The sequence below is a fragment of the Pelodiscus sinensis genome, chromosome 5 (assembly GCF_049634645.1).
Source record: "Pelodiscus sinensis isolate JC-2024 chromosome 5, ASM4963464v1, whole genome shotgun sequence".
NCBI classification, from domain to species: domain Eukaryota; kingdom Metazoa; phylum Chordata; order Testudines; family Trionychidae; genus Pelodiscus; species Pelodiscus sinensis.
Window position 1 is genome coordinate 66,277,322 of NC_134715.1, and position 27,449 is coordinate 66,304,770.

Consider the following 27,449-nt stretch of genomic DNA (forward strand, 5'->3'; position numbering starts at 1 on the left):
CTCTGTGCAAATTCTTTATTGAAACAATGATCAATTTACAAGCTGGATTTTTTTTTATTTGCCACGTTAGCATGAACTGGTTTCTCTTTGTCATTTACGGCTGTGAAAATCTTAGAATTGACTGTTCTTAAAATCAAAATGCAGTAACTATACTTCTGAGCAACACAACACATTCATAGGTCTTTTACATTTGTTGAAATATAAAAAAAAATCCTTCCAGAATTTCTGAAATATAACTTGTTCTTCAGAGCAAGGAGTTCTACATTTGTGCCTAGTATGATAGATACCAAGACATACACTTTAAATAGTGATTTGCCAGTATATTCTCAGTAACATCTTTCAACTCTCAGAATTCACCACTTTTAAAATATTAATTATTCTGAATAAGTATGTTGATAACTTACGTTAGCAAAGCTAGTCAGGAAACCCTGATTATTTGATACAATACTTTCAGTTCTTGACATATAGGGATGACTACGAAATGATGAATTCCCATAGTGAATGAGGGGGACTTATAATTTAAAAAAAGTCATCTACCTATTGTTCCACTCACTAAAATTTAAAAATAGCAACAAACAGATGTTTCTTAAATATGGTGTTAACCATAGGTAAATGCTGATTTTAAAGGATAAACACTGCAAGGTATGTTTAACTATAGGACTACTTGTATCAAAAGAGAGCAAACCCTAAGCAGGTGGGAAAAAGATAAGTCTTCCTCAGTGGGACAGGTGGAGTTCCAAAAAGAAAATGGTGATATAACTAGAAGCTGACCAAAGTGTTCCATCTTTTCTTTAAGACACTGTCTTAACTAATGCAAAAATGAAGAATAACTGTAAGGAAGCAAATCTGCATCTGTGATATACTGTACAGTAAAAGTCAAATGTCATTTCATTGAAGATTAAACTAAAATACTTACAAAGCATATAGCTGCATTAAGATCAAAAGATCCCCTATTTCATTCTATAATTGGATTAGTCTGCATGATATGTTTAGAACATAATTTGACTGAACAGGGACTTTCTGCATTTTGAGCACTGTATGGTACCAAACATATGATGCTTAACAAATAATAATAATGTAAAGAGGTGTGCCTAGGCTAAATTGTGGGTAAGTTATTCGTTCAATTCTCATTAAGTGCTTAAGGTTTGTGATGAAACCTATCCAGGATATAAATTAAAGTTATGTAATAATGTAAATACTCGCAATATAATTATGGTTCTGTCAAAACATTTATACTAGCTATTTCTAAATGTTATTCTTTCATCATACTATAAAACACATAATTTATTTTAGCCAGATTATGATTAAATAGACTAGGAGGAGGTGGTGGAACAAGGTCTTCAGACCTTGCTCGCCACATCACTACTGCAAAAGCATTTACTAAACATGCTTATATAGGTGTAGTGCAATAAATCAAAAAAGATACTGAAGATTACTCAACTTATGTGAAGACAGAGAAAATATAAAACAGAACTATTGCAAACCTAATTTTCTCCCATATAACACTGTCTGTTTCATTCAAACAAGTAACACATTAATTATGACCAAACAATTAGATTCCCCAAAGTTATATTTACCTTCCAAACAATTTTAATAGGTGAATAGGGAAAGAGAGCCTTCAGATTGCATTGACTGGACCAGGATCATTTATGAGCTTTAAGGTTTAATTGGGTGAAATCCTAGCTTTAGTGCTCTTATTGACATCAATGAGGCCAGAAATTCACTTGTGCTTGTATGAGCATCTGATATAAGCAATTTAGCTAAGAATTGGTTCACTGTGCACTTTAAAGTCTGTGCTTCATTACTCACTTTGCACAGTCTACCCATTTGAAAAATATATAAATAACCTTGAAATATGTTTCATTTTGAATTTCTGCTAGACACTGTGGCCTGAATCCTCAAAGGACATAGGCATCACAATTTGAATGTTTAGGTGCCTAAAAATCACTGGAATCCACAAAGCATGAGTCAGGGCCTTGGGCTGTCTAGATAATGAATGGGGGAGATCAGTGCTTGAGAAGAAAAGCAAGCATGCTAGGTGTGAGATGCCTAAGGTAGCCAATGGGAGATACCCAGGAGATGTTGATTTTCATGGGCAGGTCATAGTTTAAGCCTGGACTGGAGGGAGGCATCTATCTCAGCTTGCAATCCATCTCTCTTGGAGCAGATGGCTTAGGTGTTTCTTTCAAGAAAGTCTGTTTCCTAGCTCCAAACAAAACTACTTGAGGGTGGTGGGGAATGGAGGGGGAAGGGAATAGTCTCCCCCTCGTTAAAGGGGCAGCAGTGATTAAGGCAGCAGTGATTAGGGTAGGATATGGTTGACCAGGGTCAATTCCCACAGCTGCCTGAGGAGGAGAAGGGATATGAATAAGAGTATCCTACTGCTGTGATGAATGCCTTAATAACTAGGCTATAATTTCCTTCCCCTCCCTGGCCCAATTAGTATTTAAAGTAGAACAGCTTCAAAAACAGATTAAGACTCACATTGGAATATCCCAGAACTCACTGAGATGGAAAACTCCAGTTGAAGTACTTTCTCGTCATCAGACACATGGAAAACTGAAATAGAGTTAGCATTGGTCTGACCACCACCTGGTTTGAGGATAGCACCGGTCTTAGAAGTAACAAGAGTCTCTGGATGCTTACTTGAGCAGCAGTGCACTTGTCCAGAGGCAGAAACGTAGTCCTGGTGTACACTGTTGCTTAAGTTACTGTAAATTACATTGCACTGCTTAGGGGAGGTGGAGTACTGAAGTCAACAGGAGAGTGCTTTGCCAAAGACTCATCCCATATTCACCAGACCTGCGAAGCTACATCTAGACTACATCCCTCTGTTGGCAGAGGGATGTAAACAAGGCACTTTGAAAGTGCAAATGAAACGGGGATTTAAATATCCCATGCTTCATTTGCATAATTGCATCATGGCACTCTTTTGAACAAGCACGGTCTAGACGCGGTTCTTCTGAAAACGGCAGAAGTACAGGATCTTTCGAAAAAGCCTGCCGTTTTCTAAAGAACTGCATCTAGGCCAAGGTCTTACTTTCGAAATGGTGCTTGTTTGAAAGAACTCCATGACGCGATCATGCAAATTAAGCATGGGATATTTAAATCCCCACTTCATTTTCACTTTCGAAGTGCCTCATTTACATCCCTCTGCCAACAGAGGGATGTAGTTTAGATGTAACCCTAGACTGACACTGCTTCATCAATTGCAGTGGTGGCAGTTTACCATGCAGTTTAGACAAGCCCTCAAGCTATGTCTAGACTGCATTGCTTTTCCAAGATACCTTTGGTGTCCCTGAAAAGAAATGCTGCATCCAAGGAACATGTCCACTTTTCCAAAAAAAATTTAGAAAAAGTGGACACACTCTTTCACTATCCCTGTAAACCTCATTCTATGAGGCAAAAGAGATATGTCTAAAGAGCACTCTTTTTTCCAAAATTTGGCACTTTGTAGACATGTCAAATTTTGCAAAAGCATCTTTTGAAAGTAAATCAGAAAAAGATGCACAATTTTCATACTGCAAATTGTGTACCTTTTTCTCATTTAACCCTTTAGTCTAGATATAGCCTCAGTCGCCTAAGGACAGCAGGACTTTAGGTGCCTGCTAGCAAGGTGGATTGACTTGAATCACCAATTTTATCATGGCTTAAATCATGAAGCTCTAAAACTTGGTTTAAATCATTAATTTTTCATGTTTTACATTTGTACTTTTTAATTATTTTCCTAAAGAAAGGTTGATTCTCATTAGTTCTATTAAGAAATGTTATTTGCAATTGAATATAACCTTTGGTGGTTAATTTTACTAACCAGTAGGATGTAATATATCTATACATACTTATTTAACAAGTATATAGCTTAATTTACATTTATTTTGATTCTTAATTTTTAAATTATTGTATCATATTATAAAATGATGTATGATGCATCTCTTATTTACCACATTTTTTTTACTTGATGTATATCAAGCTCTCTTTTCAAGAAAATTCAACTTTAATTAAAAATGCACTGAAACAGCATTTTAACTTTTTTTTATTAAATAAAACTATCATAAGAGTGCTGAATACAAAAGAAAAAAAGTGCATCAAAACATGCTCTGCATTTTAAATTGATTTATTAAACAAAGGAAGTATTATCTATAGTTAGTGAATTCAACTGATTGTTTCTAGTCACCATGACCTTTGAGATTTTAGCGCTACTAGATCTCATTCTCTTAGACCTAATTTTTATTCTTTGATTAGAAGAGGAAAAATAAGCTTTTCTGCTTTTTCAACTCCCAGTTGGTTTCTTAACTTCGAGGGAACTAGACATCGAATTTAGCTAGCTGAATAAACTGAAATGGAGAACTGCAACTGCAGAAGAGGATACTGTTGTCAGAAGCTGTTTTAGTACTTCAACAAACTCTGGTTCCAGGGGCTTAGCCAGCAACTTCCCCCAGTTATGTAGTATAATTTTCTTGAAAATGTGGCAGAAAACAACATGTTCTGCATAATATTTTTATATTTAAATCGTTTTAATAGCTTATAATAATTTTAACTGTCAACATACATTTCCTTTTTAAAATTTAATTTTAAATAAGTGTAGTTTTGAAAAACAATCTCTGATTTAAATAATTATTTTTTAATTCAAAATATTGATTTAAAAAAAATCTTTTTGCCTCTAAGGTTAGGTAGCAGCTGAGAGATCGGGCTTAAAACTGGGAAGTTAGGTACCTAAACCCCATTGTATGGCCTATATGAACCCAAAAGATGATACAGTTGCAGTTCAGAGATGCTCACAAACTAGAGTAATCTCTTCCTAAACATATAGCATTCTATTATGAAGAACATTCTATTATGAAGAACAGTGTGGCTCTTCATGAGAAAATTACTTTCACTAAAAAAGAAGCAAGTCACTTTATAGTACAAAACCATTTTTTTAACTAAATATTGTACAATCGGGACTATCAAAATGTCTCACTAGTACAATAACTAAGACAAATTAAAGGAACTATTCATATTCCACTCTTGCTATATGTAAAAATCTCCTTTTTGGTAACTAAGTGCCAATAAGTGATTAAAACAAAAAGGATAAGATAAAACAAAAGTGTATTTGAGACTGAGTAGCTGACTGTGTTTCAGTTGGATGAGCATGTGCACATCTTTCTAACACAGTTGTCTCTTCTTACGCACAGGACAGTTTTGATTTGTTTCACTTAACTACACCTAATTAAACATTTTGGTCCAAATTTTATGGAGGTCTTGTCCCAGCAAGTTTCTGTTTGTGAAAATGCATATTTAGATGTCAAATTATCTGACTACTAAGGGTAGTCAAATAGGTAGGCATCTAAAAGGATATAACTTGCACATACATTTTATTACACCCTAACAAAATTAGTCCAATTGTGCCTCTTATTTTTGTTTCATACTCACTGACCATAGAAATGTAAGGAAAGGGACAGTTTGCATATTTTACTAGTGGGGGCAGGTGCATATCTTAGCTAGGGGTATCTGAATGGATTGTAACTAAACGGGGTCCTGAGAGGGGCCTGCGGGTACTCAGCATTTCATTCAGGGACATCACGTTTGCTCCCAAATATTTATGCAGTGAACACATCTAATCTCCTCCAAGCCAAACATCAGCACTGCTCAAAGCTGTAATAGCTATGACAGCTGCTGAGAAATGTCTGGGGGGCCTGTGCTCACCAGTTTCTCAGCAGTTGGAATGAATTCTCTCTCCACAACGCTCTGCAGTAAGAAACTCCAGGCTATTCTAAGACTTGATTTAATCCTTGATAGGCCTTCACCAAAGTGAACACACTAGGGACTGCTCAGCAGTTTCAAATGAAATGTGTATCAGATGATTAAATAACATAATGTTCATCATGCACAAATTCTTTCTTGTAAGTTCTCTCTTTCCATGCTCATCCAGTGGTGCATAATATTACCGTTCTTCTGAAATAGACATTATCCACCTTCCCTCCCTCACTCCTGCAGTTCATTCATATCCTAGCATAACTCTATGATTCTAACATAGAACATTATGGAAGGGCCTCAAGAGGTCTATTAGAGTTCCCAGCACTCAAGGAACAACTAAATATTATATAGATCATCCCATCTACTCCTGCAGTTCATAAGAGGTGTTTGGCTAATGTCCTCTTAAAAACCTCCAGTGACAGAGATATGGCTCACTTGCCATGATTATGAAAGTTAAATATGGATAGAGTAATTTCTCCTTAGATGTGAGTGAACCCTATTCCTCCACAAGATATCAATTTGATGGAATTTTTAAAAGATACCCAATCAATTGTATTATTGTAATACAGTTTGTGATCATTGCCTATTTTTAGGCACTGAAGAGACCATTATGAGTTGTTAACATGTTTTTGTACTGATTTTGACTCTGCTGAATTTAAAAGATTATGATTATTGATGCACTTGTGTTAGTTCATCAGTAAATTACATTGCAGAAATTGGAAATCCTGGTGAACAATGATCTTTTACCACTTCAGCCTCACCTGCAATAAAATAATGGAGTGTACAATACTTTAACTTAATCCACACACCCTTTATTCAGATTATATAAAGTAACCTGGCTCCATTTACTTCTACCATTTAATCAAAACAAGACAATAAATTTTGGACACCCGAAGTCCTTCTCAATATAAACTTCTGGTAAAGTCAGTAGATGGTTAAATATATGAAAGAAAAATCTACTCAACCTTTATACTGTTGTCTTCTAGCAGAAATGAAGTGCTTTCTCTTCTGTAACAAATACACTGTATATCATCTGTGTGAATGAACAGATTGGCTTCTTCATTCTTAGGGGGAGGGAATCTATTTCCCCACTGTTTAAATATAAATAAGATGGTCTCAAATGAAAAAGACACATTTAATCTTCATTAATAGCCCTCTAATTCACAATGCAGCTTGGCAAAGATACTTGATAAATGGGATCTAACTATGATGTTATGAGGCTACTGAAATCTTGCTTCCTGGGCAATATCTTAAATTCATGGAAAGGTTCCACAAAAAGGCAGCAGATGGAAGGGAGGCAGGGGAAGGAGCAAAATGAAGAACAGGTTCATGTTTAGTAAGTCTAAGTGCCTTTTACACTACAAATGTCTTCCAGGAGGTCATCAAAGATGACAACAACCTAGAAATTGCTGAGGTAAATGTTTTCTGAAAAAAAAAAACCCTAATCCAAAAAGAGCAATTAGTATTAATATAATAGTAATTACTCTGTCATACATCATAATAAAATTAACTCAACCAGGAAAGAAAGTACCAAACAATCCACATGCATGCATTTGCTATGAGAGTCTCCAGGTAAGGCTTAGCGGCAAGTACAATATCTATTTTTAAAGGTGCTCCACCTGATTTTCTTGCTATGCATAGATTCACAGAGTAATTATCATACATGGCTTTCATAAATAAAACATGTATTTTTATCAGTTGCCAATGCGGTGTTATTTGAGTTGTGTTCAGTAGAAGGCTCGGGAATTGGGTCAGTAGGAGATGCTGGTGTTTGAGGAATCTCTTCTTCCTTGATTTCTAATTGCACACTGTCTTGTGACTGGTCATCTATACCGTCCTTTTTGGACAGCTGATGAACTGACACTTTTATAGCAATTTGTTGTGCTGGTTCATGCAGAGATGATGCATCAGAGTCCCCCGTGGGTGAGTCACTGCGCTTTAGTGCATTAGGGATCATATACACATCATCTCCATCAGTAGTCTCCTGGCCTTCTGCTGCTTGCTGTACAAAGTTCTGTCCCTGTTCTTCCAAGCCAACCACCTCCATGATTTCTTCCATTATAGTCCTGCAGTTCATGATGAGAGGTGGCAGTGGAACACTCCGGGCAAGCTCCTCAATGTAGCGAGCAAATTCCATGGTCTTGAACTGTGTTACTTTGGCAAGCTCAAGTGTTTTGGCTGAGGTGATGATTGGGATACGTTTAGCAATCTCAAAGGCTTTTTGTAGTTTCTCTGCACCTTCTGTTCTGAAAAACTCATTGATTGCTTTCTCAGTTTTCTTCAGATGGCTGCTCATCATGCACAGCCTGGTAATGTTCAAGATCATAACAATGGTAAAAGCTACAAGGCAGACAATCATGTAATAGATTCCCATATCTCCGGAGGTAAAGACAACTCTCAGAGTCACGGTATTATTCACAGTGCCATAGATGTTAGAAGCAACACATGTGTATTTACCTCTATCATTAAAAGACACGCTGGTAATGTTCAGCAGCCCATTCTCAAGAAAACACCATTTTCCTGCTGGAAAGACAAAAAAGAATTCAGTCCAAACCATTTGTTTACATGGCCAATGTTACGTTTTAATCATCAGTTGTGTTGTACTGACTCCAGAATGTTTTAAAAATGGTAATAATGTAGACTATACTGAAATTACTCATTTGTCACAAAAATTTGTCTGCTTTTAGCATCCCACCACAAAACAATTTTAGCTACTGTGAAGATAATTGATTATACTCGGGTCACATTCTAAAAATGTCTCAATAGCCACAATAAGCTGCATTGTATATCTATCATAGTTAAGCAAATTAAAAATCTATGGTAGACAGCATCCTAAACACATGCTTTACTTCATAAAATGCTGAATTTGTATGGTTAATAGACGGTTGAGGCAGAAGACCTGATAAATCACTTAGTGAATTGCTGTTTGGATGAAGATTATAATTTTCTGGTATTTTGTTATAGTAGCTCCTATGATTTTGTTATTGTTAACTTTACAACACAACGAAAAGTATTCTAGGGATTTCAGTTGTGGGTGTGGAGGGTTGGTTTAAGGTCCAACATCACTTACTCTGCAGTAAATTCCAGAGTAATGCACAAATGGACAGAGTAGTTTTACAAATTCTGGGTGTTTCTGTGTTTCTCTGAATATCACTAACAGAATCTCCATGCTGACCCTCTGTACAACAGCACATAAAAGTGGCTGAAGGCAGGGCACAGGCTCTGCAATTACAGAGATAAAGTCATCCAGACACCGCAGCAGAGGCAATGCCTGCTAGGAATGTCAACGTGTAGTCAACTACATGATTAACCAATAAGCCTAGGCTTATCAGAGGTAGCTGTATCAGAGGCAGCAAGGGTAGAAGAATGGGAGACAGTGCCTGTGAGGAGCTGGCTTTAAGCGGAAAGAGGGTGGTCTGTGGCAGCAGCCCCAGTCCATGAATGGTCCAAACTCCCTGCAGATGGGGGCTGCTGCCACTGACCAGCCTCTCTCGGAAGTTCAGCCCCCCGTGGGCAGGGACTGTTGTCAGCCCAGGCAGTCAGTCTGTGTGGGAGCTAGTTTTTAAACTGGCAGCACTGGTGAACTGACTCCCATCTGCTACCACACGCTGCTGCCTCTGATAGAGACGCAGCAGCGCCGGGGTGGCAGGAGGCTCCCCGGGAGTGGGGCCAGAGCACACTGGCTGCCAGCCCCGCACCCAGGGATTATTGAATAGTTGTGTAACCACTAAGATTTCATGTGGTTACATGACAATTCAATTACATGATATCTAACATCCCTAATGCCTGCACTGGCAGCCTCTCCTCCTGATGTGTATTGTGTGTATTGATTTCTATCCCTCTCTGATTTCATCATCTCTCTCTCTGTTTAAAAGCTTTTTTTAGTTCTTGGACTCTTAGTCTTATGTCGTGGAAGCTTATTATGTTCAGTTTGAAAATAATTAGACAAGCCATCTTCAGTTTGAAATAATTAGTGGCTTTCTTCTTTTGAAGATTATTCTAACTCAAAAAATGGCTAACCCTGAAGGTTTCATAATCGGTGTACACATTTATCCTCAGTGAAATATCTATGCATAAGCCTACTTAACCTTTTAGGAGTGTCTAATTACTTTTCCACCAACATCATTAGATCTGCGCATTTATTCTTATGGAGTTGCAAATGGCTGAAAACTCCTAATACTACCTACAATGTGTAATGGTGGATAAGTCTTTGCAATATTGGGCTCACCCTCCAAACATTGTAAGCTCGTCAGAATTTTCCATGTCTTCAGGTGGTACTTTGTACATAACAATATGGAATGAAGAAGTTCTGTAGTGATTGTTCTAGACATGCAGTGTACTAAGCTAAAGTATAAATAATAAGGACACAATAAAAATATTGAAGGAACAAACACATATATAAATTCTCCAATACAAAAGAAAGTTAGTTATCACTAATAAGAAGTGTGGAACTATGTAATTTATGTACTATTTAGAAAACTTTAGTATTTTAACAAGTAAATGTATAATTGTTTAAATAATTTCAACCATGGTCTGGTTCCACCACCCTCATTTACACTGAATACCTTATTGATGTAAGTAGCTTAGTTGATTACAAGGCAACAAATTACAGAGGAAGGTACTACTCAGTGTGAGTAATTGTGTCAGAACAGAACCCTAAGAGTATTTTGTCTAACTATATAAAATATTTTAGGCTGGAGTGTGGAAGTCTCTATACTAATATATAAAAAAATACTATAATGAAAGAATGCTAACATTGTGAAGGGAAGCAAGAATAGCTGCTATTATTATCCCCATGTTGGAACTGAGGAACAGAGGCCCAGGGAGATTTAACGTCAAAATTGTCCACTAATTTTGGGTGTCCAAATTAAGATCCTAGTCCCTGATTTTTCCAGAGTACTTAGCATTTTATAACATTTTATATATTCAAAGCACAGCTCCCACTGACTTTCGGTTAGGGTTGTGAGTGCCCCACCACAAATGTCTCTTGCTGGATACCCAGAAAATAGGTAACATGCAATATGGGTCCACTTGAGTAATATTGGTTTGCCTGACTTGCCCAGTATAACATAGGAACTGTGGCAGAAGCAAAGATGGAAACAGTATTCAAGGACGGAATTCAACTGCCTCCACCATGAGCATCTTTTCTCTTCCTTCAGTTTCCTGCTCACACCTTCTAGTACAAGGGAACAATCCTACAGATAACAGCCCTAGTTCATTCCCAGAGCATGGTTCATTCTGCATACTGAATAAGGCAGGGGACCTGTAGAAAAAAAGTGGCCTGTGATCATGTAATTAAAGACAGTATCATAATGCATAATCTTTGCACAGTAAGGTTGTAGAGAGTATTTTAATTCTGGAATATTCTAACTTGTGAGTACCTGGTTTTGAAACTTTAATGCTCTTTTAACACCTTTTTTGTGTGTGTGTCATTTCCTAAGGTTTTATAAAGTAAATGTCTAAAATGGAAATTCCATCACGTGGCATTATACTGACTCCCATATATCAGTATGAAACCCATTTTGCTGCTCAGTCATCAGCAGGATCAAAGCCTGTAGATCCACTGCACAGACTTGAGCTAATTGAATAACTGACAGCTGTTGTAGGTTTTCAGTTTCTACATGGGCTAATGCAGAAGGGAGATGGGCAAAAATCTGCCAGTGAATTTTTGCTGGCAGCTAGGGAAAGGTTAGATACAGGAATTGCAAGGAAATGGTGGCAAACGGTGACTTGTTCTGAAGGCAGTGTTGATTAGTGGTGCCAGATCCAACAGCCCATTCCCCCTAAGCTTGACTCCTGTCCTTTCTCCTCTAACCTCTCTATGTTCTGGTCCCATCCTGTCCCGTCCCCACCTTGGCTATGTCTACACTACAGGGTTTTTGCACAAAAACCTGCAGATTGTCCATCCCTCAAGTGCATTTTTGTGCAAGATAATTTACAGTAGAATGGCAGAACAGAGGGCTTTTTGCGGTGTAGGTATACCTCTTTCTACGAGGAATAACTGTTTTTTGCACAAGAGTTCTTGTGTGAAAAGGTGTGTGTGGACACTCAACAGGGATTCCTTGCACTAAAAGAGTCTATCAGAAAAAGCACAGGTGCTCTGATGGCCATTCTTTGAATGGCAATCAAAACTTTCTTGCGTGTCCATGCAGTGTGGATGCTCTTTTGTGCAGAAGCACATCGCTTTTGTGATGCACGTTTGAGGTGTGGACGCGCTTTTGTGCAAGACGTTTTTGTGGAATATCTCTTCCACAAAAAGCTTCTTGTGCAAAAACCCTGCAGTGTAGACAAAGCCCTTGAGATCTTTATCCCAAATCCCATTCTCTCACCCAGCTAATCGCAGTCTCTATTCCTCAGATTCCTAATCCCAAATCTGTGTTCTTGCCGGCCACAGTCTCCCCATTCCTGGTTCCCAGTCTCCTTGGCACTCACTCTCCTTGCCTATTTCAACTCCCATTTCCCTTTTTCTCTGGCATCAACCCTCCAAACACTCTCCAGACTCCTTGTCACAATCTGTTTCCACACACCTCCCCGATTCAGCTCTTGTCCCCTTGTGCATTTCAGGCAGGCAACTTCCTTTAAGATATTCTATGGATGACTTAGATCACTGGAGAGACTGTCTCGCATGCAGTTTGGGTGCCAGGTCTTGGTCCTATCCATAGCAACCCGCAGCTGCAATTTCAGGGAAAATCCTGCTCAGCTCTGGGCTAGAATAGGTCCAATGAGAACAGAATCTTTGGGGGGAATTTAGCTGTAAAGTGCTAGCAAGTCTCTACCTAGCAATGGTAAACTACAGTTTTATTTCAGTAGCTTAGAACGAGACAAAATTTAATATGGGCAAGACAATGTCTCTTTCTTTAATCTCATCTTTGGAAACAGCTGAATTGTTTTTGCTGTATTTTATTTATTTATTATTATTTTATTTTATTATTTGGAAAATTTCAGTCATAGGAAAAGACCCATCCTGGAAAATTTCAGACCAAATGGTAATAGTTTGGCAAAGTTATAAGCAACTAAATATAAGGTGTATTAAAAAGAAGTATCAGGCAAGTTTTATAACAGGCGGAACAATCAACCCCACTTACACTAGAGTCTAATATTATATATAAAGCAGTGGTATTGCTAAACCTCTTCTTGATCAGTAGGATCTTTATTCATTGTAAAAAATCACAAAATGGCTTGCTGACGTATTCTTGCTGCAGCTGTTACAAATGATATAATGGCATTTAGACTGTGACTCAGTCTATGGTTTTGTGCCAAAAGATTCTGGCAGAAAGTACAAGCCTGCTGGGAAACAAAGCCTATTCTGGGTGTAGAGAAGGTACTAGTGTTGGCTCACGGATTTTTGCTGCCCTCAACAAACAGGAAAATTATGTAACCTTCAGAGTTCTCAGCTGGACACACAGAGTGGCAGTCACGCCAGGCAGAGGGCCTACAGTTGGCCCTATGCACTGCTTTAGATTCACATTTAAAGGCTCACAATGCATCTTAATTAGTGTCCAGTGCACAGCATGAATTCTTTACATTGGCTAAGTAATGAATATTCATCTTGCTGCCTTAGGTAACCACTTGGTTTTAACCTTGGGAAATACTAATAGCAGGTAAGGCAAATCCTGTGGTTTCCAAGCACAAATTGACCATCCTACAGTATTTTTCAGTTGTTTATTGTCCATTAGCACATTAGGGAATGAAGCTTGTGCTAAGAAACATCCACTGTAGAAGGAGATAAGTTTCCTATTGGACAAACAACTAGTAATGCAGGAAAACTAAGCTGAAATGGTGTAATACCTTAATATTACCCCTGCTATTTGCAGTGTTTTGTTCAGTACTGTTGTTGAGAGAACTCCAGTAAAAGCATGCCAAAGCACTAATTACAATATGCTGCTTTATCTTTTCTACACTATGCTGGAAGCTCAGTCTGTTCCTTTCTGTACTTTTATGGATAAATATGCTAGCTCAAGACATAATACAGAAAGCTGTTACAGAAACACTACACTGTGGGGCACACAGCTGGATCAAACACTGCATCAGGTTCAGGTTCTCTCTGTGGTCAGCTATTCATAAGATAAGATATCCTGCATTAAATGTAAATAACTCAAATCCTTATTTCATTATACTGTGTTTAAAGCGGTCAGCATTAAAATATTACATGGACAATATGGCTGCTTCATAAAACTGCAAAAACCTGTCCTTTGAGGAAATTCTGTGTAATTACATTTATCCTCACATTTATGTTTAGAACAAGTTTATGTAACGATAAAGTCCCTATTCTGGCAAAGCATGTAAGCATATAATTGTAAGTGGTCCTATGGCATCCAGGACTGCTCTAACTTGCACTGATTGGAAAGACACACTCCACCCCTCCCCACTATGTTCCCAGGGACTTTTATGTTGTCCCAGGATCACTGGAACACAGTGTGCTCTGGTCATACCTTTTCCTGTCCCATGATACTCCCATATGGTTGGAATGGGGTCAGGAAAAGGTGGTGAAGTGGTAGCTATGTTCTGTACTTCCATGCCACTCCCACATGGAAAGAGAAACCCTACCTAGCTCTTAAGACAGTTTTGTATGCTCTACCACTAGAGCAGAGGAAAGAGAATAGCATGGTGACTAGTATCCAAGCCCAAATTCCTAAATTTGCTGATGAAATTTGCCTTTCCTTTGTGTTTCTATATTATCTCTTCAGCTCTTTTGTTTCCTGCTGTGTTTTGCCACAAAAACATATTAAAAATCTGTAATTGTTTTCTCAGAGAGTGGGTACAAATTGACTTACAGCTGCCATGATCCCGGGAGACTTTTTTTCATTTTTTTTCATACCTCCTCACAGGAAATCACTCCACAATAAGGTTGTTATATTTACACATGAACACACACAAATAAAAAGTCCATTATAAACAAAATGTTGATGCCAAGATCCTTGTTAGGCTGAAAGAAATTAATCAGAGCACAAAAGCCTTACCACTGTTCTCTTCTTCCTGCAGCAAACAGCCATTGGAATTGTACCATTTGTAACGTGGAGCAGGATTTCCTTGGACATTGCAGTCAATTAAGGCACTGTTCCCTTCCTTGACTGTAATATGATCGACTGTGGAGATAACTACAGGTACAGATCCCAAGTTCATGTCAGTGTGATTTAAAGTGCTACTAGTCACATCCTCAGCAGTTATCAAAGCTGCTAGTAAGATGAAAAGGTGCATGGTAGGCAAGACGTTCAAAAAGAAGTGGCTGTTTAGCTTGTTCATCTTTCTTCAGTAGGTTGATCAACCAGAAGAGAGCTGGGATATGGAACTCTGTTGAACGCAGCCCTCAAAGCTGAACAAATCGCAGGAAAGTTTTACCTTGATCCACGAAGATTTACATTTAAGAAAAAAATTCCTATAAAATAAACATATTTTTTAAAATGGAGTTCAATATTCCATTCCAAAAGTTCATTAAAATAAAGATACACCCACAAATTCATGTGACATGCATCATTTCAATGTCTTATCTAAATGCTAATGATATCAACATCCTCATTTTTACTGGAAAAAGAAGCATACCTTTCCCCAAGAATAGCACTTTTAAAGTGGCAAGTGTCAGAGAAGTTTTTATCACCTGGACATTTAACAGCAATATAACTGTAGCAGCAGTTACAGTTTTAGTCTGAAGATTCTACACACGAATGTTTCCTAAGCAATCAACTAAACTGGAAAAGCAAAAGGCATGTCTGTTAATCTTGCAATTATAGGTTCTATCATAAAAACGTAAGAACGGCCATCCTGGGGTTAGAGCATTGATCCATCTAGTCTAGTATTCTGTCTTCCAACAGAACCTAATGCCAGATGCTTCAGAGGGAATGAGACAATTGAGAAGTCAGCCATTCCTTGTTGCGGCAAGCTTGAAATGGTTTTCATTATATATACCACTTACAGTTTGGTCTAATGGCTCTCTGCACCCCCACTGTATTAGCACTGTATATCTGCACTCCCACTGTATCAGCATGAACTTACCAATAGTTGGGTTTTTATTTTTAATATCATACCTATGCACTGTTTCCCAAAGTGCACAGCAGGCATTTTACCCTCCCTGAAAAATCAAATAAACTGATAGGGGATGAAGACACTGGGCTTTGAGCACAAATTCAGTACTTCCATCAACTGGTCATTCTGAAGAGAGGCAGATAAAAGAGGGACATTGATGCATACCTTGTTTTGTCTTACTATGTCTGTGTTAATTTGTTCTCCTTCTGATAATAACGTTGTATCTCTGGTATCTAGTGCTACAATGCTATTCAGTTCAACAGAACCAAAAAACATTGTATCTGTAATGGGTAAATGGTTTCTCTAGACTAAGGAACACTAAAAGCCCAGAGTTAGTTTGCCTAGTCTGTAACTATAAAGAAAAGAGAAAGATAAGTTCGGTTTCATCTTTGTTCCCATTGGTCCACAACATAAAACTCACCACATGACTAGCAGTCATGATGACTGTACTACAGAGTCATGGTTAACGTTAACCCCTGATATCTAAACACTACTTACTGATTTTACTCTTCACAACAATCCCTTTTTCTGGTCTCAGAGGGCAATATGTTTATACCGTGGAAAACTGTAAAAAGCTAATACGTTTTTATAGGAGCAGAAATGCAGACACTGGGACTTATCTATGTTGTTCAGCAGGGTCAAAAGTTTGCTGGCAGTTCAGAGATTCATGAGTGTGAACCACCCAATAAAAGATTAAGCTGTTAGGATGAGGACAGGGAGATCAATAGTAAATTGTAAATTTTATAGTTCAATCACACTGGTAGAAAGTTATCTGGCTTTTGTCATCCTCTTGTTAATAAGCTATAATCCAAAAAGCAGTGGTCCTAAAAAGGAACATGATAGAATCTTCTCAGTCTCTCTGGAATTTTTTTGTACACTCATGATTTTTCTCCTGTTTCCTTCTTTACTATCTTGAACTAGTAAGTATCAGGATGGCAATTGTTGCATGACTAATTTCTTAGAGCTTTGGACTTCTGAGAGACCTCCTGACATTAACCCGCCCAAGACCGAGGCTTGGACTATTGACTTGGGGGTTTGCAGTTATGAGGCGGGGTGGCTGCCCACTGAGCCAGAGGTGAAGGAGTCCCTCAGGGAGGGCTAACCGGCTATTCTCCTGCTCAGTCACCACCAGCTTCCCCAGCCCTACCTTCCCGGGATGCCAGCTCCATCCCTCAAGAAGCTGGTGGTGCTGCCCCCCTCACACACACACATTGGGCGGGGCTAGGACCATTCAGTATTTGTAAACTAATTTGTTTTTTTTTTAACTAGGTATACTGCTTACAAGTAAAGGTATAAAAGAGCCTTTAGCTTAAGGACATACTAAGCTACTCCAGGAAGGAATCTGTCTTTTTGTTTGTAAAGTGACCAACAATAAATAATGACAGCAGCCAAAGGAATTGGGAGATATACTCTGTCTCTGAGGAGATAACAACAAAACTATAATGCAGAAAAGAGTCATATTAATAAAGAAGCCTGTCCAAGCTACTTATTACAGAGAGCACCAACACTGCAGGAGGTTCTGTGTAAGGTTTTGTTTCTTTTCTTTACCCCTTGCAAAGACTTCTGTACTCTTTACTTCCAAACTTTAATTTCAGTTATGAAATTCCAAGCAATAAGACAGAGTGTGATGGACTTAAATGTGATTCTACAATGAGTAACACAATTTATGAAGTTTTGGTTTAAGGAGCACTAGCTGCACATCATATGAACATGGAATGAACTAGGAGGAAGTTCACAGCCAATAAAGAAAATTCTGCATTTCAGTTAGGCTAATAATACATATACACAGTTGCAAAGCTGACTGACAGAATCCCACTTGACAATTCTTCCTATCTGAGGCTCTAAAAGTAGTTAAGCATGTGAACAGTCCCATAGATTTCAAGACTCAAGCTAATGGTTGTCTGGTCCTTAAAGAAACACAGGTACTTAAGCGCTTTACTGTAGCATGACCTAAATTCCACTCCTCTCCACACCATCCTCAAGTCCCATAATCCGTTCAACCTAAAATGACTAGTAATAGAGAGGTAGCCGTGATAGTCTGATCTTGCTAAAACAAAAGGAAAAACTATATAGCACTTTAAAGACTAACAAGGTGGTTTAATAGGTGATGAGCTTTAGAGCAGAGGCAGTTGTACGTAAGGGCTTGACTATAGAGGCAGTCAGTGGGTTTCTGTAGAGAGTGGTATCTAATTTTCCATCAATGATTTGTACTGTGGTGCCCAGGAAATGGATCTCTCGTGTTGAATGGTCCAGGCTGAGATTGGTGGTGGGGTGTAGGTTTGCTACAGAAAACCCACTGACTGCTACACTTACCTACATGCCTCCAGCTTACATCCAGGACACACCATATGATCCATTGTATATAGTCAAGCCCTTAGGTACAACCGCCTCTGCTCTAATCCACTGACAGAGACCAGAAACTCCAAGATCTCTACCAAGCATTTGTAAATCTCAATTACCCACCAGGGGAAATAAAATAAAACAAATTGAAAGAGCCAGACGAATACCCAGAAACCATCTACTTCAAGATAGGCTCAAGAAAACCAACAATAGAACACCACTTGTCATCACCTATAGCCCCCAGCTTAAACCCCCTCCAACGCATTATCAATAACCTACAACCTATACTGGAACAGGATATTACACTCTGAGAGGCTCTAGGGGACAGACCCATAGTCTCCTATAGACAACCACCTAACCTCAGGAAGATTCTTACTAACAACCACAGGACATACCACATTAATACCAACCCTGGAACTTTCCCTTGCAACAAACCCCATTGCCAACTTTGTCCACACATTCACTTTGCTGATACCATTATTGGACCTAACCAATTGAGTTATAAGATCAAGAGCTCATATTCCTGTTCATCCAGAAATATAACTTATGCCATTATGTGCCTTCCGCTATGTATATTGGACAGACTTCTCAGACACTTTGCCAAAGAATTAATACCCACAAATCAGACATCTTCACAAGGAAAAACCGGTTGCTTTTCATTTCAGCCTATCTGGATTTAGTCTTAACGACCTTACTACATGCATCTTACTTCAAAGAGACTTTAACACCAGATTACAGAGGGAAATTTCAGAACTTTCTTTCATGCTTAAATTTGACACTTTACGAATGGGCCTTAATAAAGATGCTAATTACCTTAACCATTACAAAGATAGCTTCCCTACTTATCACCCCTGATTAGCCATTTATGGATTCATAAATAGCTATTCCCTCTCTCTCCCTCACCCCACCTTCTGTACTTAATCTGATGTGTCAGTTTAATTATGTGTTCACTTTTTTCATTGTAATCCTTTGGTATATATGGTCATGCCAATTCTCTTCCAGAATATGATCTGTAGAAGTGGGTCTGGCCCACGAAAGCTCATCACCTATTAAACTATCTTGTTAGTCTTTAAAATGCTACATAGTTTTTCCTTTTGTTTTAAAATGACTAGATGAAGCTTGCTGCTCTGTGGTTATCAGGAAGTATTATTAAGTTCTTCAAGAATCTCTCCCCAGTCCTTGATGACTTAAGGAACAGACTATGGACCTCTTGAGCAGCAATGTGGAGGACCTCTGCCAAGGTCTGAGTAAACTCCTTGATACACTTTGGTGTAAGTGAAATTGTGTCACCAGCATTTATTCCATGAAAAATGCCCATCTAGCCAGATATAGTTAGAGAACAAGTTAACATGGACAGAACAGCTTAGTAAGTTCTCGAGTTATCAGTTAAGGACTCAATAAAAACAGATTTTTTTTCAGTAGAGAAAATGACAACCTTTTGATGAGCATATTCCATTAGTGAGTTGTGGGTTATACAGACACAGAAAGATCTGCTATAGACTTAGTAGTGAAGAGGTCTCTTAAGCTCAGAATTTAATGTCCAGTAAATTTGTTGGATGATTCAGTATACATTTTTTCAAGGTTTCTTCTACAATAATAAAGAGTTCTGATGCATAAATCATCAGGATGTATTTAGCAGTTGTATTTGTTTAGGTCAGGTAGTCTGTGTTTCATGTTTTGATATACAAAGCTATTACTCCAGAAACAGCTATATCACTTTATTAAATTTGCTTAAGTCTTTGCAAGTATATCCTAAGCCAGGGGTTCTCAACTGTTTCCTTTCTGAGACCCCCTCCCAACATGCTATAAAAACTCCATAGCCCACCTGTTCCACAACAACTGTTTTTCTACATATTGAGTGGATTAAGTAGTTGGGGGGTAGCAATCAGGACCACTGCCAAAGGCAGGGGAGCTGACTGCTTCTGCGGGCCCTTGGGCAAGGTGTGTGTGTGGAGGGATGAAAGCAAGTGGGTGTGCCCAGGTGCGCAGCTCTGACAAGAACTGGCTGAGCTGCAGCAAAAGCCGGTGGGGAGCTATTTAAAAAGCTGACAGGGACCTGGATTGCAATAGGACAGTACCTGTAAGAAATTTTAAGTAAGAAATTTTAAGTTACTTTCATTGCTCTACACCCCTGGAAGGGGTGAGACCGCAGGTGAAAGGGGTCATGCTGGGCATCTAAGCCAGAGCATGGCTTACCCTTCACCCTCCCGCCCAACCCTCAGAGCCACACGGAGTGTGCAGCGTGGCATTCTGGCAGCAATTTTAAGGGCCCCAGAACTACATCTACCACTGTTGGTGCAGTAACAGCATCAGCTGGAAGTCCTGGGATCCTTTGACTCGCCAGGCCCTAGAGCAACAGCTCCCTTTGCTTCTCTCTCTGTGGACCTGGGTCTGAGCCACAGAGGGCCCCACAAAGCTCAGGCTTCAGTTTCTGTCCCACGTGGTGGATCTCAGGTTTCTGCCTTGGGCTCTTGCACATCTAATGCCAGCTTTGCTCTCTGGGTTATTTTATCTCTCTGGACCTCACTCCTCCTTGCCAAACCTGTTTGCAGCCCCCTGAGGGCCTCGGATCCCTGATTGAGAGCCTCTGCCCTAGGCTATGGCTTTTATCACAGCTACTCTTTCAGTATCACAGTAATCCCAGATGGATCAGGGACTTAAATCCCTTCAGATGAAAGGAGTAGGAATAACAAGACAAGCCAGGGATGTGGAATCTCCCATCTCTCTGTAACTTTCCTCATCTCACTGGCTTCTGTTAATTTCTCATTTTCTTCACACACCTCTACTCTCTTTTTTACACCTGTGCCAATCGAATATAAAATCCTACCATGGGGGTAAACAATTTGAGAAATATATTTGTTAGTATTTTACAACCACTTAGCACAGGAGTACATAATTATTCAAGGAACGAGGCAATGGACAATTTGACTCAATACATTTACCTTCTTCTTTCCCCACTCCATAAACTGTATTCATAAAAGTTCACTTTGTTAAAATCCAATTGGTTTTCCTAGGTGATAAGGAGGAAATTAGTTATTAATTTAAATAAATACACATTCTAAAAAAATCCAAGCCCATATTTTACATTTCGTGTAGAATGCCCTGACAGATTTTTTGTAGGGTCAAGATTAAAATATAGGTTTTCTGTAAATAAAATAGTAAAGGCTTTTCAATGACATTGAATATAAACATCTCTAAAATTTTATCATGTCTTCTGAACAAATGAATAGTTTCAGTCTTTTATATTTTCAGTGCGATGTAGTTCTCATTAAGAAACGAAGAGTCCTGTGGCACCTTATAGACTAACAGATTTATTGGAGCATAAGCTTTCGTGGGCATGCATCTGACGAAGTGGGTCTTTGCCCACGAAAGCTTATGCTCCAATAAATCTGTTACCGGTAATCTTTTAGATGCCATAGGACTCTTCAGACTAACAAGATGGTTTATTAGATGATGAGCTTTCGTGGGCCAGACCCACTTCCTCAGATCAAAAGAGTCCTATCACTATAGGACTCTTCGTCGCTCTTGCAGATTCAGACTAACAGGCTACCCCTCTGATACTCATTAAGAAACAATATTTTAACAGAAGGCTTCTCTTTCATTAACAGAAGAATAATGAATTTGTGTTTAACAACTCCCACCAGACTTCGGATGGCCACAGTAATTATGTAAAATATGTAATCTGTGATATGCATGTAATACCCCTTTTTAATGACTTGCTTTTTACTGACATCCAGGATAAAGTACAAAAATGTTAAGCACTAACTTCAGAATTGTCAAAGATGGCTTGCAAGGAATAATTAACTGTAGCTGAGGTATGTTAATGATTGTGATTTAAAAGGATAATGTCAAGTTTAACATTATTGGATTTCTTTACCTATTAGTAACAGCATCTTAGTCCCTGATCCCAGAGTGGGACCCATAAAGGCAAAATGTAATGCTGATGTGGAGCTACACTGAAGTCAATGGGGTTGATAGGTTGATGGGGTCATTGATTGGAAATCTGAAAGATTTAAATATCTGATTTACTTTTCACTTGCTATGTTCTTTTGGACTATTTTTATGTTTTGCAGTCAACTGAACTTAGATAATGAGAACAGAATGGTCTGTGCACTTTTGTATATAACCGATTTCACTTTCTTCTTCCTTTGTGCCAGCTGTAAGGCTGTTAGTTTTGGGCTGCAAATATTTAAATCCAAAGTAAAAATATTTTTCAAATAAAGTTTTTTCATGGGTGTGATCTCTGGTGGATGTTTGTTAGATCTTGTCTACACATAGTTTTTATATCACTTCAACTGTGAGGGGTTGTAACTGGTATAACTGAAGCAGTAGAATCCCTAGTCTCCTTTTGGTACAGCTTATCCCAGCAAATTTAAGGGGGGAAAAAGATATACTAGAAAAAGGCACTAATTATACCAATATAGTTGTGTCCCTACTAGTTGCTACCTGATTTAATAAATGAATTTCTTTTAAAATTACATCACTAACCCAAATGGTTAAATCGATACAAAAACTGTGTTTGGACCAGGCCTTAAGATCTGCGAGCCCATAATTACTTTAGCTACTTTTACTCTGAATTTACACATACTACATTTCAACAAAATAACTAAAATGGTTTTAATTCATACATTTTGTTATTTTGGGGCAAATCTGTGTAAAGACCAGCTCTAAGGGTATGTCTACACTTGCCCCTACTTTGACATAGGGAGGCAAATGAAGCATACTGAAGTTGCAAATCAAACCCGGGATTTAAATATCCCGCGCTTTGATTTGCATGTTCCCGGCCGGTTGCCATTTTAGAAATTCACTAGCCCAGAGTAACTGCCCGTGTCTACACGCAGCAGTGAAACGGGAGTCCAATTTAGAGCCCCTAATTCGAAGTAGCTGGTAAACCTCATTGCAGGAGGAATACCAGCTACTTCGAATTAGGGGCTTTAAATCAGACTCCCGTTTCACTGTCGCATGTAGACGCGGGCAGTTACTCCGGGCTAGTGAATTTCTAAAATGGCAACTGGCCGGGAACATGCAAATCAAGCCTGGGATATTTATATCCCGGACTTGATTTGCAACTTCGATATGCTTCATTTGCCTCCCTACTTCGAAGTAGGGGGCAAGTGTAGACATACTCTAAGATAAAATGACTCCTTTTTGCAGGCTTGCAGTAGGGAAAGAAGTTTCATTTGCATTCTCCCTGTAGTCAGCCTTCCCATTCGATATGCATTGTGATGCTCTGCATTTGGCAGTGAGTGATTTAATTAAATGATGGTAATTGGTGGAAAGGAATAATATCTCTGTTGTTTGGCAGAGGCATTTCTAGGACATGCCTGTGCATGGATAGGAAATTACACTGTATTAACTAAATGCAGGAATTTTCAGTTTAAAGCACTAAATAATGTAATTAGGAGTGTGCTCAATGATAAGACATAGGCAGTCACAGACTAGTCTTTAGCTGAAATCAGTTTTGCCCTGGCAAAAAAGAATCCAATGGGGGTGTTTAGGGTGAGGTCTATGCTACAAACTTTTGCTGTTATGGCTATGTCAATTAAGGGTGTGATGGGGTGTGATCTCTCATGGATATAGAAAGGTGTTGGCAAACACTACCAATGTATTCAGAGGGGTAATCAAGTTAGTCCATAACATTACTAATGTTCACTGAGTTAAGCTTTTGCCAGTATAGTTTATTTTGCTTGGGTGCAGGGAAACTAGAATAAACTAGAGTAATACTGGGAAAAAATGAAGTTTTGCTGGCACTAGCTGTTTCTACACTATGAGCATTTTTCAGGCATAGTATACTAGTAAGCCTATGTTGGCAAAGCACTCTTGCTAATGATTTGGCCTAAGTCTTCAGATTTAGGCTGAGCTGTGCAGCCTAGGGGTAGTTACAGAAGAGCTTTGGTCTCATCTACACTGTAATGATAAGAGTGTTTGGTAAAAGGGTATAACATGGTACTTCTTGAGAGCAGAAAAAATCATTTTTGTGTTGAAGTGTAAATAGCACCAATTATATTTTACATTTATTTTCCTGAACTACCTTACAGGCTTGGCTATTTGCAGCACAACTAGGGAACATGATAAAAGCAGATGGGTTCCATCTACTAAGACTGAATTGTGTTTCAATTTTGTGGGACAACGAAAACATTTTATTTATATCCCCAAACACTACAGTCATTACAGAATAGAATGGCCTTTTCTCAGATTCTTAATGAGGGAAATTGTGCAGTATTGATATTTTTTGCAGGTGTACATGCAGTGAACATCTACTGCCTTTTTCCAGTGCTATTTTATTTAACTGAATGTATTTTAATTCTACTCAACTCAAACTGCATGCTCTTCAGGATACAGAATATGGCTATGTTTGAGAAATGCCATGCATATCTATAAGTATACCCATTCTTTCCCAGGTGGATGTTTTGGAAGAGCTTTATTTATATTTATTTTATCGTGAGCTGTTGAAATGTATGGATATTTTTACCGCATTGTAATGGTTGTGAAATGGTGGAAGAAAAGCTGCAACTTTTCTGTCCAATAAATCAGTGCTGGTATACAGTATTTTAAGCTAATAGGTTTATATATAGCAAAGAAAGATTTTATTATCCCTTGTACAAACACAAATATGCTTTTGCTGTCTGTTCCCAATAAATGAAAGATACAAATTCTGCAAAAGGAAAGCAGACCTGTAGTATACCCTGTTGCAATGAGTAGGATCACTGTTCTAAAATGTATAGTTTTAAAAAATAAAAACATATACTAGGTTTTTTTTTTTAACTTCATAAACACTGCAGTTCAAAAACACTTTTCCCACTATGAACTAGCATTTCAGTTTTTCAACTTAATGTATCATACAAGAGGTGTGACTTGATGCAAAAGGACCATTTGGAAAATAATACCAGGTAAGTTGCTTATCAGAGAAACCTATCTGAAAAGCTGTAACTTGCTTACTAAACCAGGAATCAAAGTTGTCAGACTGTTAGAAACTTTTACTCGTTTGTAAAAAGTCTGTGCAAACGATTTTAAACTGTGACTGCTTGATGGTTCTTATTTGTTATTTATAATTACTTGTCCTGTTATACTGCTTGTATGGTACTGCTAAGTAACATAATATGATGGCATTGTCAGACTGTTATAAAATTGAAGCCCGAAGGAATGCTGTTCCTTTATGGTACTCATGGAATTCAGATCAGTATCTCATGAGACTATTCTAGTGATCAAAACGTTTAATTAATGCAAAATACAATAATGTCCTTTATTTTAGATTAAAATTGCTCAATTTAAAAAACCTTCCTTAAAATGTCTGTCATTTAAAAGTGTTACTTGCTGAATTAATCCCCCCGCCCCCTTCATCCTCTGCACAGGGGTATAATTATGTGCCACAAATCTACTGTCCAACCTCATCTTCCCCAACATAAAAAACCCCAAAAATAAACAGGAAAAGCTGGAGTTCAAGGTTTCAGAGAGAAAAGGTTTTGGCCTCATTAGTTTTATATGCTCAGGAGTACACATTCTTGGAAGCACCAGAGGTAGATACTATGGTAATGGATGCATTAAGAATGCCTAATACTTGATTGATCTCTTGGGTTTCCCTGCTGAATAAAGCAGTTCTTTAAGAACTGGAATTCATTCTTGTTAAAATTATTTAGTAATCTTTCCAACTAGATTATTGCACTTTCCTCTGAAGCATCAGGCACTGGTTACCCTCAGAAACAGGACCCTGGATTTGACTAACTGCTGGTCTAACATGACAATTGATATGTTACAACAATATCTGAGTTAAAGAAATCCAGTTCTTAGACACACTCCCACACAGTGCCCTGGCAACCCCCTCCTTTTGAGACGCATGATTTTTGAATAATGGGGACTGACAATACTGCAAATCAAACACAGCAACAGGCAGGATTGCTGCAGATCCCTAGTCAGAGTAATGAACTCAGTGAACAGAGCAGGGCAGTGAAATGTGCAAAACGAAAGCTAAATCTCACCAAATACGGAATCAGTGCCCACAAACTGTAGCTGGAAATTGGGAGGCTCTGAGTGCAGTCTAACCCCAGAAAGAAGCCTTTCTTAAAAGGCAACTCTGCAGTCAATGCTGCAGAGGAGCGATTGAGACAGACGTTTTCTGTTCCAATGGCCCAAACATAAGGAAGTGAGACAAATATTTGGTCCAATGATCAGGAACCCTAACAGACATCTCATCCAAAAATGATGAGGAAAAAGTGCCCCATCCTGGTGGAGAGAGCTGACAAAGATGGCCTTGTGGTATGTAACTAACATAGGATCAGCAATGGTTAGCAATGGCAAATGGACAAAGGCAATCAACCCTCAAACACCTCCCGGGTAACTTGTACCTGCCTCTGACAAGGATTCTTTTACCAAGACTGGCAGCAATTGTACAGCTTGTCAATGCAAATACAATCTGAAGAAAATTAAATTGTAAGGATTCTCTTGACAGGGAAGTCTTTTGGGGTGGTAGCAGCGGGCTTTCTTTCTTCACCCCCCCAAAAAAAAACTCACTACAGGTGTGACCATTCCACAACCATTTCTGATCTTTAAGCTGGCAGGACTCCTGGAGAAGTGGATCTGACTCCCCCTTTCCTCAGCCTGCCCTAAGTGTTGCAGCAGTAGCAGCAGATCATGGCCATGCTTCCCAGACTGGCAGTCGGTTCCACAACTGTTCCCTATGGCTGGGGGTCCTGGCCAATGCTATTGTGTCCAATCGTTAATTGGGCCCTGATGCTAAAACAGCAAGCTAACACAGGAAGCTAAAAGTTATCAGAATAAATCCAACCTGCAGCCGGATGTCTATCTCGCAGGTGAGCCAGCCCTCCTCTTTGCCGCTTCGCTTTTCAATGCGATTGCCCGGCCCGAGATTGCTGCTTCCCCCACGATGCTCTTCTAGATTGCCACAGAGCCTTTCGCCTTCACCGCTATGGAAAACAGAGAAGAAACTGACGCGAAGCCCGAGAGAAATGCTCACGGAGGTGGCTCCCTCGCTGCGGCTGTTCTCCGCGCTCCCTACGTAGCATGTTGCAAGCGATCACCAGCCTCAGCGACCCGGGTTGCGTTCCATGGAACGACACGCCGATGTCTCGACGTTCGGCGGTGGAACGTTGGGGTGCCGAAATATTCCAAGCGCGACCCCAGAAAACAGCCGCACCGGCTCGTTCTCACTCAGCGGAACGGCAGCCAGCGCTCTCCAGACTTCGGCACGCAAAAGTAGGTCAGAGCTTCACTGAGCATGCTCGCGCGAGAGCCAGGCTGCTGTGAAAATTCATTGAGTTGCCCAAGGTTGGTGCAGCTTCTTTTCTTTCTCCTCCCCACACTGAAGGTCACAAAACGGAGGAAAATGGAGCATCAAG

The 27,449-nt window shown here is 39.0% G+C and overlaps 1 protein-coding gene across 4 annotated transcripts; it reads right to left on the bottom strand.

Annotated features, from left to right (window-relative positions):
- Nucleotides 1–27,305, bottom strand: MFAP3L (microfibril associated protein 3 like). 4 transcript variants are annotated; one of them, XM_006111674.4, is made up of 4 exons: nt 26,879–27,305; nt 21,039–21,106; nt 14,697–15,112; nt 1–8,259 (listed from the first exon to the last, which is right to left on the bottom strand). In XM_006111674.4, the coding sequence occupies exons 3-4, from the start codon at nt 14,977–14,979 to the stop codon at nt 7,394–7,396; spliced, it is 1,149 nt and encodes a 382-aa protein (XP_006111736.1). In that variant the 5' UTR covers nt 14,980–15,112; nt 21,039–21,106; nt 26,879–27,305; the 3' UTR covers nt 1–7,393. The 4 variants fall into 4 exon arrangements, with proteins under 4 accessions (XP_006111736.1, XP_075786312.1, XP_006111735.1 ...); XM_075930197.1 differs by lacking the exon at nt 21,039–21,106 and having other exon boundaries at nt 1–8,256; XM_006111673.4 differs by lacking the exon at nt 21,039–21,106.
- Nucleotides 27,306–27,449: the final 144 nt, after the last annotated feature.